The sequence below is a fragment of the Cnephaeus nilssonii genome (genome assembly GCF_951640355.1).
Source record: "Cnephaeus nilssonii genome assembly, chromosome: 1".
Lineage (NCBI taxonomy): Eukaryota > Metazoa > Chordata > Mammalia > Chiroptera > Vespertilionidae > Cnephaeus > Cnephaeus nilssonii.
In genome coordinates this window covers 48,086,538-48,103,352 of record NC_137072.1, presented here as the reverse complement: position 1 = coordinate 48,103,352, position 16,815 = coordinate 48,086,538, and the positions used below count along the sequence as shown (strand labels likewise).

Genomic DNA, 16,815 nt, shown 5'->3' with positions numbered 1-16,815 from the left:
TGGTCCCCTTGATTTCTCACAGCCATTAAGTGAGGGCAATCAGTTGAGAGACCTGCCCCTGACTTTTAGTGCATTGCTTGTTCTATTATACAAAGCTGCCCTAAGTACTGTTCAGCATTCTCTCTTGGAAGATGAAACACAAGAGATAGGGATATGGAACAAAGTATAGTTTAAGGAATGTATATGCAGAAATTTGATCATTAGATTTGATAACTATACCTAAGATAAATTTTAAAGAGTTTACAAGTAAGCATAAACCCTGTATTTTCAGTATTAAGAACAAGTAGGATAATATTTACCTATTTGTATTATGCACTGATTATATTTTTACTGTGTATAATATTAAAATCTATTAAGATATGTTTGGATTTTTATTGGGAAGGGTACTTCTATCTTGATAGTTCAAGAATCTATAATGAGTAAACAGCTGACATTATAGGAGATGTCACAAGAGAAATATAATTGCAATAAATTCATTTTAAAAGCAGTTCTTTCTAAACTAGTGATTTATTCTTGACTATCACATATATAATAGTAGTCCTCAAAATGTATAAGTGTATTGAGAAGTAAAATGGACAGGACCTGGAAATACCAGCATTTTCTACTTACTTGTGGTATCTTGGGCTTGTTGATTTCTTCTAAGATTTTCTCTCAATAACCTTATAGCTTCTTTTTGATATTCTACAGTGGCTTTTGTAGAAGCAATTCTAATAAAAACAACAATAGATATTAAGGTATATCACACTGACATAATACCCTGGTATCATGCACTTTGCAGCTATAACACCATCAAATTGGAAGTATCCCGTCTGGTTTCAGGGGCAATGATTTAATACTGAGAAACCAATCTTGTTAAATTTCTGGAAGCTCAATAGCTATTAATTGGCTATTGAGCAAAATCATATTGAAAGGCACTAATAAAATAAGTGGACTGTTACCATGAGGTCCTCAAAACATCTTGAAGATAAAATAATTACCAGAGCCTGAAAGTGAAAAGTAGTTTCCTTTCTACATTGTCAACAAATAAACCCTGGGCTGTTAACGTGATACAGTAAAAGGTCAAATTCTGCTCACTGTTCCCTAATAAAAAGAGACACTTTATGAATTGTGGGCTTAAGGATTAACCAGTAATGATAAATTATAAGACTTTCTGCCTTTTTTAGAGACTGAAAGTATCTGCTGATTCTATTCTCCAAGTAAAATCGCTTTGTTTTTTAAATCGCTTTTATAATGAAGAAATGAGTCTGTATTAGTTTCATTAAAACCAGTACTGTTATCAATGGAAGGCTGATTAGAATGCATAAAGATTCAGAGTGCTATTTTTTTTTTGCGCAAATTTATATATCACCATTAAATATTTATTAAAGATTTATAGGAAGAATAAAAAGTGTTAGAAATCAGTAGGGATCTTCAGAAATCTTCTAATACAAATCTACCTTTCATTGATTATGACTGTGAGGAGCAGAGAGATTAAACAACTTGTATGTGTGATATATTAATAAATGGCAACATTATATTTCTAATTCAGGTTCCCCAACTTTCTTCTAATGTTCTTTTCATCATGCTACACCATAATGAACTTAAGGCATGCTAGTATGTGTAGTACCAGACATAGACAAAGCAACAAGAGGACATGCTTTTGAGCACTAGGTACTATAATTTCAAAGGAATTACAGGGTGTGGTAAAAGTAGGTTTACAGTTGTGAGTACGGGAAACAGTTTATTCTTGTAATACTAACAATTATTACATTATTTTCCATATGAAAAACTGTGAACCTACTTTTGCCCCACTCTAAACAACCTTTACATAAAAACACAATAGAAAGAACAAATGAAATTAAGAGAAGCAACAGAAAGCTTAGTCAAACTGCTAAATACACACACATTTAAGTATTTTTATTGATTTCAGAGAGGAAGGGAAAGGGAGAGAGAGATAGAAACATCAGTGATGAGAAAGAATCATTGATCGGCTGCCTCCTGCACATTGGGGATCGAGCCCTCAACTTGGGCATGTGCCCTGAATGGGAATAGATTCGTGACCTCCCGGTTCATAGGTCCACGCTCAATCACTGAGCCACATCAGCTGGGCAGGATTTTAAAAATATATATATTTTATTGATTTTTTTTACAGAGAGGAAGGGAGAGGGATAGAGAGTTAGAAACATCGATAAGAGAAAAACATCGATCAGTTGCCTCCTGCACACCCCCTACTGGGGATGAAGGCAGATTTTAAAAAAATTGATTCTGAGAGGAAGGGAGAAAGGACAGGAGGGAGGTGGGAAGGGAGGGAGGGGGGGAGGGGGGGGAGAGGAGAGGAAGGAAGGGGAGGGGAGGGGAGCGGAGGGGAGGAGAGAGGAGAGAAGACAGAAGAGAGAAGAGAGAGATAGAAACATCAATCAGTTATCTTAATCAACTGCCTCCCCGGCAAACTAGGTATGCATGGTGCCCTGACCAGAATCAAATCTGAAACCCTTGGGTGTACGGGATGGTGCTCCAACCAACTTAGCAACCCGCCAGGGCCACACAAGCACCTTCTTAACATTCACTTTCAAGCATAAAAAGGCCATTTTAAACTATTTATGTGTGGTTAAGCAAGAAGCATCCAAAGACATAGTGTGTTAGTAATTGATCAGACTTGTGCTTACTTTTTAAAATCTTTGCATATATAATGAGAATTTAATTAATTAAAACCCTGTGGTTGTTTGTATTCATTTAAAAAAAGCTGTAACAACAGTATTTTCAAAAGTTAATGCAAAGAAATATATCATTTGGAAAGAAAATTTAAGATATTAAAGTCATGTTCAATTAAGGCAAAGACATACTCCTTTTCAAGCTCCTTGACAATTTTCTTATTGTCTAGATCTGTTTTCACCAGCTTCATTTTGAGATCTTCAATTTCTTCTTTGTAGGGTTTAGCTCCTAAAGCAACTTTGTCCTTTTTTAGAGAAAAGAAAAATAAAGTAAGTTTAGAGCAGTTTCACTTTATTGGTAGAAACATTTTCAAACAGCAAACTCTACATACATGAAAAATGGGAAAGGCACAAATTTGAACCCTAAAATGAGTAACAGATATTTGATGTGAAGTATATTTGAAGCTATTGGAAACTAGTATGTAGAGAACATATGAAGAATTTTATTTATTAAAACAAATTATTTCCCCAATTAAAAAAAACCAGTAACTACAAAATGAAACACAAAAGTTGAAAATAAAGAAATGGGTAGACAAATAAAACAAAGTCAGGAAAATGAAACAAAATAGATATCAGAAAATATAAAACTAGAACTGAATTCAAGGCACAAAGTATTATATAACATTGTCTTCATATATGGTTCAATCCAGTGACATAAATATATCTACTTTCCACTCAGAAACAAATTATTCATATATAAATACATACATATAGAATTCTCCTTTAAATGAATAATGTCTCCTTGAATAAATGTTAAATAATGAAAAGAACACACATTCCTTTTTTGTTGTTGCTGTTAATCCTCACCTGAGGATATTTCTCCATTGATTTTTAGAGAGAGTGGAGGGAGGGAGATAGAGAGAGAAATATCCATGTGAGAGAGACACATCAATTGGTTGCCTCCCAGGAGCCCCAACCAAGGCTGGGATTGAGCCTGCACCCGAGTTATGTGCCCTTGGCCAGAATTGAACCCAAAACCCTTCAGTCCATGGGCCAATGCTCTATCCACTGAGCCAAACCAGGTAGGACAGAGCACACATTTTTTACTTCTTTCTAATTTTAACTGGAATGACAAGACACTGGAGCCAGAATAGCAAACTTAAATGTCTATTAGGGTCAGACTCAAGTAGCAGAAGTATGAGAAGTGGCTGGGGCTAAAACAAAAGGGAGTGGGGTAAGGATGTGATAAGTGAGGGTGTGCTGTGTAATGGAATTCAAGTTAAAAAACACTGAAATGACTGTTATTTCTAAAGAAAATAGGTCAGATTCAGCCCATAGGCTACTGGCTAATAGGTGGACTCGATAACTAGGGCATTAAAATAGAAAGTAATTTTTTCCCCCAAAATGTACTTATAAGAAGTGTTAAATATTAAGATAAGAAGCATTTTAAAAAAATGAACATACATCTTAAACTATTAAAAATATATGTATTTTACAATTTTTTTCTAAAAAGATATAACTAATCATTATTATATTCCTGTATTTCATTTCTAAGTTGTTACTTGCATTTTCAAAGCCTGAGTATTGAACTTGAGACATACCTAGCTAACAGGAAGTTGAAGTTAAAGCCGAGGTTCCCAAATGATCTGCCAAATTCAACAGTAAAAGGAAAAAAACAACCCCTTTTATTTATAAATTTGTGAAGTTACCTGAAGTTCTTGGGTCATTTCTTTCGTTTTCTCGAGGCATTTATTTGATTCATTAACTTGTGCTTGAAGTTTTGCTATCATATCGTAAGTCATCTGAAGTTCTTTCTGCATCTTTATAATCATGCCTTCCTTATGCATAGCACTTTCTTTAGCTTCATGCAGTGAAGCTTCCAGCTCTTGAATTTTCTACCAAAAAGAGACACACATATGGGAAAATTGCAAAAAACATGAAACTAGACCACAAACACACACTACACACAAGAATAAACTCAAAATGAATAAAAGACTTAAATGTAAGTCATGAAACCATAAAAAGCCTAGAAGGAAACATAGGCAATAAAATCTCAGACATCTTGAATAATAATATTTTTGCCGATATATCTCATAGGGCAAAGGAAACAAAGAAAAAAATAAACAAATGGCACTACATCAAACTAAAAAGGTTCCACACAGCAAAAAAACAAACAACCAAAAAAACCCCCATAAAAAACCAGCAACAAAATGAAAAGGGATTCCACTGTATGGGAGAACACATTTGGCAATGATACATCTGATAAGGGGTTAATTCCCAAAATATATAAAGAACTTATACAACTCGCCCGGCTGGCTGGCTCAGCGGTTGAGTGTCGATCTGTGAATGAGGAGGTCACAGTTCGATTCTGGTCAAGGCACATGCCCAGGTTGCGGGCTTCCCAGTGTGGGGTGTGCAGGAGGTAGCCAATCAATGATTCTCATTATTGATGTTTTTATCTTTCTCTCCCTCTCCCTTCCGCTTTGAAATCAATTAAAAAAAATATATAAACTTATATAACCCAACACCAAGAAGACAATCCAATTAAAAAATGGGCAAAGGATCCAAATAGACACTTCTCCAGAGGACATACAGATGGCTAATAGACATATGAAAAAATGTTCAACATCACTAATCATCAGAGTGATGCAAATTAAAACCTCATGCCTATCAGAATGGTTATCATCAATAAATCAAACAAGCCTATCACACACACACAAACACAAACAAAGATTGGTCCATGTTCCTTAATTAATATATTCAATACTATAATTCTGCTCTGAAATGTTATATGAGATACATCTTTAACTTTGTGATGAAGCTGCAAATTGAAAAATATAAAAAATTAACATACCTCTGTGATTGGCTGTGTGACTTTCGATGTAACATGAAGATTCTTGTCGTCTTGTGTAGTAGGATTAGCAAGGGCACCAGGTGTCTGAGAGAGCTTCAAAGTTTGGTAGTTTTTAAACAGTTTTTCATTTTCCTCTTTCATTGCTTTCAGGTCAAGTTCCCATTCTTTGGCTAAAGTAGCATTTCTTTCCTCAAATTCTGTTGATTCATTCACTATAGTCTATTGAATAGTAAAAATGCCATTATAGTTCTAAAGTGAATTGCATACTTAAAAGAAAAAAAACCTATGAAAAATATTAGAATTCTAGGACAAGGTACTAGTATATATTGAAATTCATTTTCCAAACATTCTAGAACAGTTTGTGAAGAACATAAAAGAATGTAAACATTTTTATTTTTAATGTTTTTATTGATTTTAGAGAAAGATAAAGGGAGAGGGGGAGGGAGAGCGGCAGGGGGAAGGGAGAGAGGGAGGGAGGAAGGGGAAGGAGGGAGAGGGAGAGAGAGGGAGAGAGAGAGAGAGAGAGACATTGATATGACAGCCTAGTATCGATTGACTGCCTCCTGCCCACATCCCAACCGGGGATCAAACCCCCAACCTGGGCAAGTGCCCTGAGCAGGAATCGAACCAGTGGTGACCTTTCAGTGCATGGGATGATGCTCAATCAACTGAGCCACACTGGCCAGGGCTATAAACATTCTTTGTGGTTTGCACTGGTTCCTAAAATTTTAGATGATTTTGGATGTTGAGGAGAATAAAAGAAGGCTAAGGACTGGAGAGGATTCGTATTTATTTGTAAAACACTAGAGGCCCAGTGCACGACATTCATGCACTGGGGGGCGGGGGTCCCTCAGCCCAGCCTGCGCCCTCTCGCAGTCCAGAACCCCTCGGCAGACATCCCCCGAGGGGTCCTTAGTGCTGCCACGGAGGGGAGAGAGGCTCCCACCACCACTGCTGCGCTCACCAGCCATAAGCCCAGCTTCTGGCTTAGCAGTGCTCCCCCTGTGGGAGCACACTGACCACCAGGGGGCAGCTCCTGCATTGATCATCTGCCCCCTGGTGGTCAGTACGCGTCATAGAGACCTGTCATTCCACCGTTTGGTCGATTTGCATATTAGGGTTTTATTTTATAGTATGATAATCTCGCTATTAGATCAGTACAAACATATAAAAAGGAATTTGAAGATTTGTGGTTAAAGTCTTCATATGTTATAGGTCATATGAAACATTAACTGACATTTAATAGCAGAGCATACCCCATAAACTTAAAAACAATCAATTTTCCTGTTTCATTCCAAACCTCAGTGTTTATAGGAAAAAGGATTCACCAACTTTTAGTAATTAATCTGAAAATCTTATATTTCTATGCAGGGAATAGCAATCAATACTGTCTTTTACATTGAAGGATAACTAACTCTGAAATTACTCATCCTTTTCCTTTCTTAATTCCTATAGAATATTCTTTTTGCTCTCATCACAAATGGCTTATTGGTCATTCTGTCAGACCTGCATCCTAAATTAGTTGTATTCTTACTGGTACCCTGGACTTCCCTTGACACTGGACTACTGACCTCACACCATACAAAGTTACCAATTCCTACTGCCAGGGTGCTGACAGACGCCTCATCTCCATGCTGATTCACATGGTAGGAATCCCCCAAATTACAAAAAACTCTGAATGAAGTTTATCTAAACATTGGTTTTATTCTTTTCCCTATTGATTGCAGACTTTTTAACTATCCATTTAACAGTATCTATATATTTCAATGTAATTTAAATAGTTTCCAGATGAAATCAAAGTGTTAAGAACTACCCAAACACATGAAATTAAAAAAACAATCTTAAAAGCTACATACTCTAGCACCCTTTGCTCCAATCCTATCTAATAAAGAGGGAATATGCTAATTGACCGCCACACCCTCACAAAGATGACAGCACCCACAGCCAATAAGGAGGGAATATGCTAATTGACTGCCACACCCTCAAAGATGGCGGCGCCCACAGCCACAAGATGGTGGCACCCAGTCCTCTCAGCCCCACTGGGGCTGCAGGCGTGTTCGACCACTCCGTGCGCCTGCCTCCAGAGTTCCCCAGTCCCCTCAGCTACCCAGGGCTGGTCTGAGGCGCAGGCAAGCCTTGGATGCCGGCTACCCAGCCGACCCCCAAGGTGCAGGCAAGCCTTGGATGTTGGCTGCCCAGCCACCCAGGGCTGGCATGAGGCGCAGGCAAGCCTCAGATGGCGGCTGCCCAGCCAACCCCCAAGGTGCAGGCAAGCCTTGGATGTTGGCTGCCCAGCCACCCAGGGCTGCCCAGAGACGCAGGCAAGCCTTGGATGGCAGCTGCCCAGCCGCCCAGGGCTGCTTGAGGCTCAGGTAACCAGGGCTGGCCGAGGCTTGTGCTGCTGGCAGTGGCAGCAGCAGAGGTGTGATGGGGGTGTCGCCTTCCTCTGATCGCCAGTTGCCTCCCGCCCCTGAGGGCTCCCGGAATGTGAGAGGAGGAAGGCCAGGCTGAGGGATGCCCCCCTCCAGTACATGAATTTTCATGCACTGGGCCTCTAGTTGCATATATAAGAAGCAACTTTCTGATTACTACATGTTTTATCAGATATATATATATATATATATATATATATATATATATATATATATATATATATATAGCAGGGATTAGTTCAAAAAGCAGCACTAGTATTCTGATCAGTGGGAAGTATAACAAATTAATAAATTGATCTTAAGCAAGGCTGGTTCTTATGAATCAGTTTACAAGGCTGATCAACTTGGGAACAATGTCTCAGACCACATTTTCAAACCTTAAGTTGAAGAACAGAGCATGATAGTGACCCACTAGATGAAAAGCACATGAGGCCTCACTAGAGCTTTTCAGACTTGTCTACGGCTGCACCACAACTCACATCTCACTGTGTCTGAGGCTACTTAGGGAAAGGGCTCAATTCCTGCAGAAGCAGTGGAAAGTGAGAAAGGAAAGGAGAGTGACAAGAGGATTCACGATTTCACAAGTGGAAAGTGATCATCACACACCCATGTTTTGTTATCTTCTTTACAAGTATAAATCGGTATATTTATCTTAAGGAAGCATAATGTTAGAGGAAGAACATGTTTTACACAGTCAATATTTTTTTCACAAATAAGTGAAAGAAAATATACTTATATATTCAGTTGCTCTAAGTCCTTTTAAGAATGAGGTAGAAAAATTTTAAAGCACACAACGAGAAGAATGAGGTAGCATAATAAAAATTACTACTTACAATTATTGTGTTATTATATAATTTATTCACTTGAAAAATCCTATCGTTGTCTTTCTGGATGCCACTTTTAAGCTTTTCTATATCAAAATGAGTATTCAACCACTCTTCCAAAAAGTGGGTTATTTCTTTCCTATTACTGAGTACTTGTTGAAATTCAGTCTTTATGATGTGGGAGTCATTTTCTGAAAAATCTTTGAGAATTTCCTGTGTTAAAAAGTAAGCAATGAATTATATGAACATTGGGGGAAGTTTTTATCTAACTATCACACAAATATCATTAAAAAAAAGGAAAATACCTTACTGAACTCTCACTCTTGATATTTTTGAAGTAAATATAATTCTTGTTATTCTAATTATATTAGAAATAAAATTCTAATCTAAAACTTTATCCTAGTTATTTGAATAATAAAGTTTTGGCAGTATAAGCTATGTAACAGAGGCATGCCCACAAATTCTGCCTATTAGAATTAAAACCTGTCAAAACTATAAATCTGTGACTAATAATAACAATATGTGAAGTGCTTCTGGATATAACTTTTCTTTGCATATAGCAGGACATACATGCATGTTAGGAATTAGATGCTAGCTTCACACTTCTGGCCGAGAGCAAACATTCCATGTGCAGCTGTTGCAATAAAAATATTTCTGACTCCTTGTCACAGGTCTAGGAAGCGTTAGACGGCATTTAGAAACTTATTCTGGGGTTCCACGAATTCCCACTTGCTGATATTGTTACATTTGTCTGAATCAGTCGAGTTCTGAAAGGAGGCTCCTCTATTACTTGGTACTCTTTACATCTGGCCAGCTGTTATTCTTTAGCTTATTTTTAATTTTTGGTAAATGAAAATGCCTCTAAGTACATGAAAAGGTACCTTTCTACTTGCTAAAAAAAGGCTTAAAATCTAATTAAATCCATTTAAATTAAATTATACCTGAATATGTAGATCCACCTTCTGGCTCAATTTGAGGTCCCTTAATTCTCTGGATGATACATCATAACCTTGTGGAAGGTGGTCAAGTTGATTTATCAGCTCATTTTGTTTTTCCACTTCATCAATGTAAACCATTTCAAATTTATTGATGGATTCGTGCTGTTCTTTCTTTATCATTATAACATTGCTTAATGCATACTTGAAGAGAAATAGACATTGGGAAATTAAACTTATCTCACATTTAGAGGATGTTTTAAACCCTCAGGACTAAAGGTGGGATGGTATCTCGTTATCTATATCCTCTGACAAGGGAGGAAAAAGGAAAGAGCCTCTCTCTGGCCCCAACTTTCTCCTCTCAGCATCTTGGAAGAGTTACTTCTGGGTCCTTATTTCTGACTTCCTACTGGATATACCTTGTTGTTATCATAAAAATACCCCAGATTCAATGTTTAAAAGGTAATATGATCTTTCCTTCCTAAAAATACAACTTTCTTTATTGGCTCCTTTTGGTTAATTATATCACCAATCACCCAGGTTTTCCAGCTAGATACCTGATAATTCATTTTCAACATCCAATTCTGCCTATCTTGGCTTGGTAATCAGTATGGGTGTACCATGCCTGAAAACTTCCTTGTCAAGCATATTTAGATGTTTGACTTCAAGGTGATAATAATTTGAATGTCATATGGTCCACGAACTTCAGAATAAATTCTGGATATCTGACAGTCAGGATTTGGGAAAGACTATCAGAACCCGAGGGGCAATTTAACCAAATAGGAGACACTTGCTCCCTACTTCCTCAACTTCCACTGTTCCTTAACTTCTTATAATTTGGCCTCTTCCTTAACCAATCAACTAAAACTGCTCTGACAAAGGTCCCAATGAGCTCTATTATCAACAAATTGAGGGGACCTCTTCAGTTCATATTCTGGCTGCTGAGTTATTTGACTTACTCTCCTTCACTGTCCTGAGTGATAGCACTTCTGTTTGGTTCTCTCCTGTCTCACTTTTCCAACCTTGATCCCATGTGCTCCTTTCTTATCTGTTACAGCTCTTGAAAATTTATCTTTTCCTGAGTTCTCTTATTATCCCAAGCCTTTTATTCCTCTACTAGAGGCCTGGTGCACGAATTCGTGCACTGGTGAGGTCCGGCTGGCCCACCCTGATGGGGGTCCATCAGGCCGGGCCAGTGTGGGGGAGGGGCCTCGGGTGGTTGTCCAACCGGCCCCGCCCCCGATCAGGGTGTTGGGGGCTGGCTGGGGGGTGGGGCCGGCTGAGGAGATGGGCCGTTTGGGGCCTGGATCAGTCCAGTTGGCTGCTGCAATGCGCATCATAGCCACCAGTTGTTCCGGTCATTCTGGTTGTTCCGCCCTTCTGGTCGCTGGGCTTTTATATATACAGATTATGCTTTTTGGGTGACCTTACACATATTGTATTATCCATCACATATATACTGATAAATCCCAAATCTTTATCTTTAGTCCTGACTCTTCTCCTGACAAACTTCAGACTTACAGCTAAATGCTGTGAGCCTTGAGGCAAAACCAAAATAAAAAAAACAACAACACCCACCTACTAAGGAGGGCTCCTAGTGGCTAACTGGGCTCAAATAAATTTTAAAAAGCAAAGCCTAGCAGCCAGTTTTGCACAGGGTTCTCTCATGCAAATTGCATTTCATGAAGAAGCCTACACTGAATTGCTAGGCTCTGCACTGCAGTACCTGTTTCTGCACTGTGTTTCAGCTATCTGAGCCAGCCCTTATAAAGGAGTTCCTGGAATCCCATTTCAACCAAAAGGACTGAGGCTTTCCCTATCAGCTGTGCCGCTTCAGTGGTTAAGAGTGGTTCTATTCTAATCAATTAGGACAGTGCCTTTTGGACCAATCAAACTGTGAGGATTTGGAGTCCTCACGGGCACGAGGACAGGCCAATCAGAGACAAGGGTGGGAATTTCTGCCCATGTGAGCCAACTCTTCGCTGGCTCTGAGAGAGTACTTTCCCTTTCCACGGAAGCCTGAAGCCTGCATCTCCCTGGCTGAGCTGAAACACTGAAGATGTCCTGCTAGAGCAGAGTGGAGCAGACCAACACAATGCAGGGTGGAACAGCAGGGAGCAGAGCAGAGCTTTCACAGCTGTGCTATATCACAATTGAGCACTGAATAAACTTTCCTTCTTCACCACACCCCGAACTGGCGATTCCATTGGCATTGAATTAGCGCCATTGACCACTGGTTGACAATGCCTAGTGAGTTTCTCTTCTTGAATGTCCCATGATAACATCTCAAAGTAAACACCTGATTTTCCTCTCCTGCCTCATTCCCATTCCTCTTTCCACTACTCACAAACTTCGCTAACCTCAAATCCTGGGATACAATCTCAACTTTTCTCCCTTACTTCCACTAACAAACAGACCTGTGATTTTAAACTGCTAAATATTTAATTTATTTCACCTCTCCTATCCCTATAGAATCCCTCATTAGTAGTTCCGCCACCCATAATATCCCATCTGGACAACTGCTTCTTGGCTCTTCTTTCTGCCACTAGGCTTATCCCCTGCAAACTCACTTCTTTATCTGTAGTGAAGTATCTAAAATGGCAATCTAATCACATTACTGCCACCACTTAAGGTAACTGTCCTGTGGCTCCCCATTATCTGCAAAATGAACTTCATCCAAGCTTCATTGAACGAGTCTATCTTCCACTACGGTCTCATCTTCTTTAACTTTTTTCCTAGTATGTCATATAACCTGCACATACTTCTATCACTGCACTTACTACTATCTGTCTATATATCTGCCTCAACCACTAGACTATGAAATATTTGATGTTATTCATACCTGTGTCTAGGCCCATAGGCAGAGCTCAGGTTTTACTGAATGACCAGGTTTTGGTACACTGAGAATCTTGCACACTATTCTTAGACCCATGTAATCTTTAATTCAGACAGAAGTACATATACTAAGAAGCAAATGTGTCAACTCACAAAGGTGGACTTAAATACAATGATGTTTGTAACCAAAATTTACAGCAATATTTACAAAGATATTACTAAAAAGCTGTTACCTTTAGATTCTTCATGACTCTGTGGAATTCCATGGAACACCTTTGGTTTACAGTAAGAAGTTTTTGAATCTCTTTGGTTTGTGGATATGGAAGTGAGAGGTTTGCTTTTATTTTAACTGAAAGCTGTTTTTGGGTTTCAATCTCCTTCTCCAAGTCAAGAGACAATCTATGTAAGAATTCATAATGATTATCCATCTCTGAGTATCTCTTCAGAAGCTCCTAAAGAAAATTAGAATTCATTCAACTTAACAAATGATTCTAATTTAACAATAAGTAGTTCTAGCCCTAGAATTAAAACAAAAGTTATGCTTTTATATTTTCTGTAGGAGAGTTAATAAATTAAAACCACTGTGATTAAAAAAACAACAAAAGGAAACTGATATTATTGATTTTGGATTATAGAAATAATACATAATTATTGTGAAAATAAAAAAATCTAAGCAAATACAACAAAGAAAATCAGAATTAACCATTTTTAACATTTGATATTTTCTTTTAGTCTTCTGACTATCCATGATTTGAATGAGCATTTACAAAGTCTGAGGAGAAATTTAAGTGAATTCAATGTAGTATATATTGTAGCTCAAGGCTGAATGCTGGTTAATGTTTACAATGACAGTGTGAGGTAGCAGATAAAACAAGTAGCTAAGAATCAAACTAGCTATATAACCTCTTCACACCTTTGTTTGGCCTAGAATCTGAGTTTTCTAACATTTTATCAGAGTTCAGGTTTTAGCACTGCCACTTTCTGACTGGGGAAATCATTGAGACATTTATCAACCACAAAATAAAGACTACAATAACTGCCACAAAGTTTCCTATGGGGATCAAGTAAAATATTTCAAACTATCTATATCGATATAATCTATAAAATTTGTACACATTACATGTTAAAGGAAATAAAATTATATTTATAAAAACACCTCCATACCCAAGCTTTAAACTTCATCAGACCTGGCTTCAAATCCTGATTCTACCAACTTACTATCTATGGTGGACTTAAATACGTGAAAGAACTAGCTATGTGATCTTAGAAAACTACTAAACTTCCTCTTTCCACCTTAGCTTCTTTGTATATAAATGAAGCAATAAAACCTATCTCATGAGGTGAAGCACCAAATGTAGTGCCTGGCATGTGGTAGACACTCAGTAAGCCTAGGTCCATCAACTCAAATGACTCGCAAGTGGCAAGGAGGGTGACACAGTGGACTGAGTGTAAGTGGAAGGACACATTAGGTTCAAGTTGACACAATCATATAATAAACTAGAGGCCTGGTACACAAATTGGTGCACAGGTGGGGTTTGGCTGGCCCGCCCTGATTGGGAGTGGGCTGGGCCAGGGGGAGGGGCCAAGGGCAGTAGGCTGACTGGCCCCGTCCCCTGGTTGAACTCCCAGTCAAACTCCTGGTCGAGAGGACAATTTGCATATTAGCCTTTTATTATATAGAATAACCATTTAGTTCAGGGCACTAAATAATAGAATAAGGGGCTTCTGACAATAGTGAGCTCTTTTTTTCATAATTTAAAGAAAAACTAGATAGATATTCATTAATCTGGTATGCTGTCTTTGACCTTAGGATAAATCACATTATGGTATGGAGCAGTCATTCATTTGTACTTTTAATAGACACATGTAGACAGAAAACAAGGAGATCAAAGAGAGAACATAGAAATTAGAGAGAACTAAGAGTGAACAGAGGAAACGGAGACAAAAAAAAAGAGAACAAAGAGAACAGAGAAAACCAAAAAAGGAGAAAAAATAGAGAAGAGAGAGAACAAAGAGAAAAAAAGAACAAAAAAATGGAGATAAAGAGAATAAGTTGAATACAGAGAAAAAAGACAGAAGAAAAAGAAAATGCAGAGAAGAACCGAGAAAACAAAAAGAAATGAGAACAGAAAAAGAAAAGAACAAAGAGAAAAAAGGAAACAAAAGTTATCAGAGAACAAGAACAAAGAAAAAATATAGCAAAACAACAAAGAAAATCAAAGAGAAAACAAAGAAGAAAATAACAGAGAAAGTGAAAAAAAACAAAGTGAAGAGAGATAACCCAGACACCAGAGATAAAAGAGAGAATAGAACAAAGAGAAAAGTAAAAGAACAAAATGAGAGAACCAAGAAAATAAAGAGAACAGAGAAATCAGAGAGCAGAGAGAATAAAGCGAGAACACAGAACATAGAGAAGAGAAAATAAAAGAGAAAATGGAGTGAAGAAAACAAAAAAACAGAGACCAAAGAGAGGAGAGAGAAAATAGAAAATTGAGAGAAAGTAAAAATATAGGAAACAGAAAAATGGAGAGAACAAAGCGAAAAGATGGAAAAAGAGAGAAAAAAAAAAACCTAAGGGGAAATAAAGAACAAAGACAAAAAAGAAAACCCCGAAAGAACAGAGAAAACAGTACAAAGAAAGAACTGACAGAACAAAAAAAAAAAAGAGAGAGAGAAAGATACATATTGAATGCTGACTCCCATTAGGGATGTGCTAAACACAAAACAAGTCTTCAGTGATCTTGCATTCTAATAGGAGCAATGGAAAATATGGTTGGTTTCACCTTCATTATCTCCAAACACTCCTCACTACTTCCATTGCTAACAAGCCAATATCTGCCTGGATTACAAATGGCCTTCCTGCTTCCACTCTATGTTCAACACAGCAGTGAGAGTCACCCCTTAAAATGCAAGTCAGATCATGTCTCTCTCATGGTCAAAAGTCTGCAATGGATCTCCATCTCTCTCATAGTAAAACTCGGTCTTTTTAAAGCCCCACAGCCTGCCTCCTCCCCATTAACTCTCTGACCTCATTTCTTTTTTTAAAAATTTAATAAATCTTTATTGTTCAGATTACAATTGTTCCTCCCCCGCCCCCATAGCTCCCCTTCACCAGGTTCCTACCCCACCCTCTGCCCTTAACACTCCCCACTGTCCTCATCCATAGGTGTACGATTTTTGTTCAGTCTCTTCCCGCACCCCCCACTTCCCTTTTCCCCGGAGAATTGTCAGTCCACTCCCTTTCTATGCCCTGATTCTATTATATTCACCAGTTAATACTGTTCATAAGATTTTTTATTCCCTTGGTTTTTAGATTCACTTGTTGATAGATACGTATTTGTTGTTCATAATTTTTATCTTTATCTTTTTCTTCTTCTTCCTCTTCTTAAAGAATACCTTTCAGCATTTCATATAATTCTGGTTTGGCGATGATGAACTCCTTTAGCTTTTTCTTATCTGTGAAGCTCTTTATCTGACCTTCAATTCTGAATGATAGCTTTGCTGGGTAGAGTAATCTTGGTTGTAGTTTCTTGCTATTCATCACTTTGAATATTTCTTGCCATTCCCGTCTGGCCTGCATAGTTTCTGTTGAGAAATCAGCTGACAATCGTATGGGTGCTCCCTTGTAGGTAACTAACTGTTTTTCTCTTGCTGCTTTTAATATTCTCTCTTTGTCTTTTGCTCTTGGCATTTTAATTATGATGTGTCTTGGTGTGGTCCTCTTTGGATTCCTTTTGGTTGGGGTTCTGTGTGTTTCCTGGACTTGTAAGTCTATTTCTTTCACCAGGTGGGGGAAGTTTTCTGTCATTATTTCTTCAAATAGGTTTTCAGTATCTTGCTCTCTCTCTTCTTCTGGGACCCCCATAATTCTGATGTTGGTACCCTTGAAGTTGTCCCAGAGGCTCCTTACACTATCTTCAACTTTTTGGGTTCTTTTTTCTTTTTGCTTTTCCAGAGAAGTGTTTTTTTGCTTCTTGGTATTCCAAAACTTTGACTTGATTCTTGCGATCCTCTGGTCTTTTAGGTTTCTGTATAATATTTTTTATTTCAGTCAGTGTATGCTTAATTTCTAGTTGATCCTTTTTATATCCTCGAGGGTCTCATTAAATTTATTGGCCTTTTCTAGGAAATTCTTGAAAAACCTTATAACCATGGTTTTGAACTTTATATCCAGTCTTTTGCTTTCCTCCATTTCCTTCAATTGTGGCCTGCCTCTTTGACTCCACATTTTAGCTGCTTCCCTGAATTGATGGAGTGGCTTTTTGTACTAGGTATCTTAGCAGGGCCCAGTAGCTCAGCCTCCCC

The 16,815-nt window shown here is 38.0% G+C and overlaps 1 protein-coding gene across 5 annotated transcripts in view; it reads right to left on the bottom strand.

Annotated features, from left to right (window-relative positions):
- Positions 1–16,815, bottom strand: part of CENPE (centromere protein E) — a 73,959-nt gene that overhangs the window by 6,198 nt on the left and 50,946 nt on the right. For all 5 annotated transcript variants that reach the window (XM_079775159.1, XM_079775155.1, XM_079775157.1 and 2 more), the window contains 7 exons: positions 12,744–12,962; positions 9,682–9,879; positions 8,750–8,953; positions 5,485–5,703; positions 4,340–4,525; positions 2,823–2,935; positions 610–707 (listed from right to left, as the gene is read on the bottom strand). In XM_079775159.1, the coding sequence (XP_079631285.1) occupies positions 610–707; positions 2,823–2,935; positions 4,340–4,525; positions 5,485–5,703; positions 8,750–8,953; positions 9,682–9,879; positions 12,744–12,962 (1,237 nt within the window). The remainder of the gene's footprint in view (positions 1–609; positions 708–2,822; positions 2,936–4,339; positions 4,526–5,484; positions 5,704–8,749; positions 8,954–9,681; positions 9,880–12,743; positions 12,963–16,815) is intronic.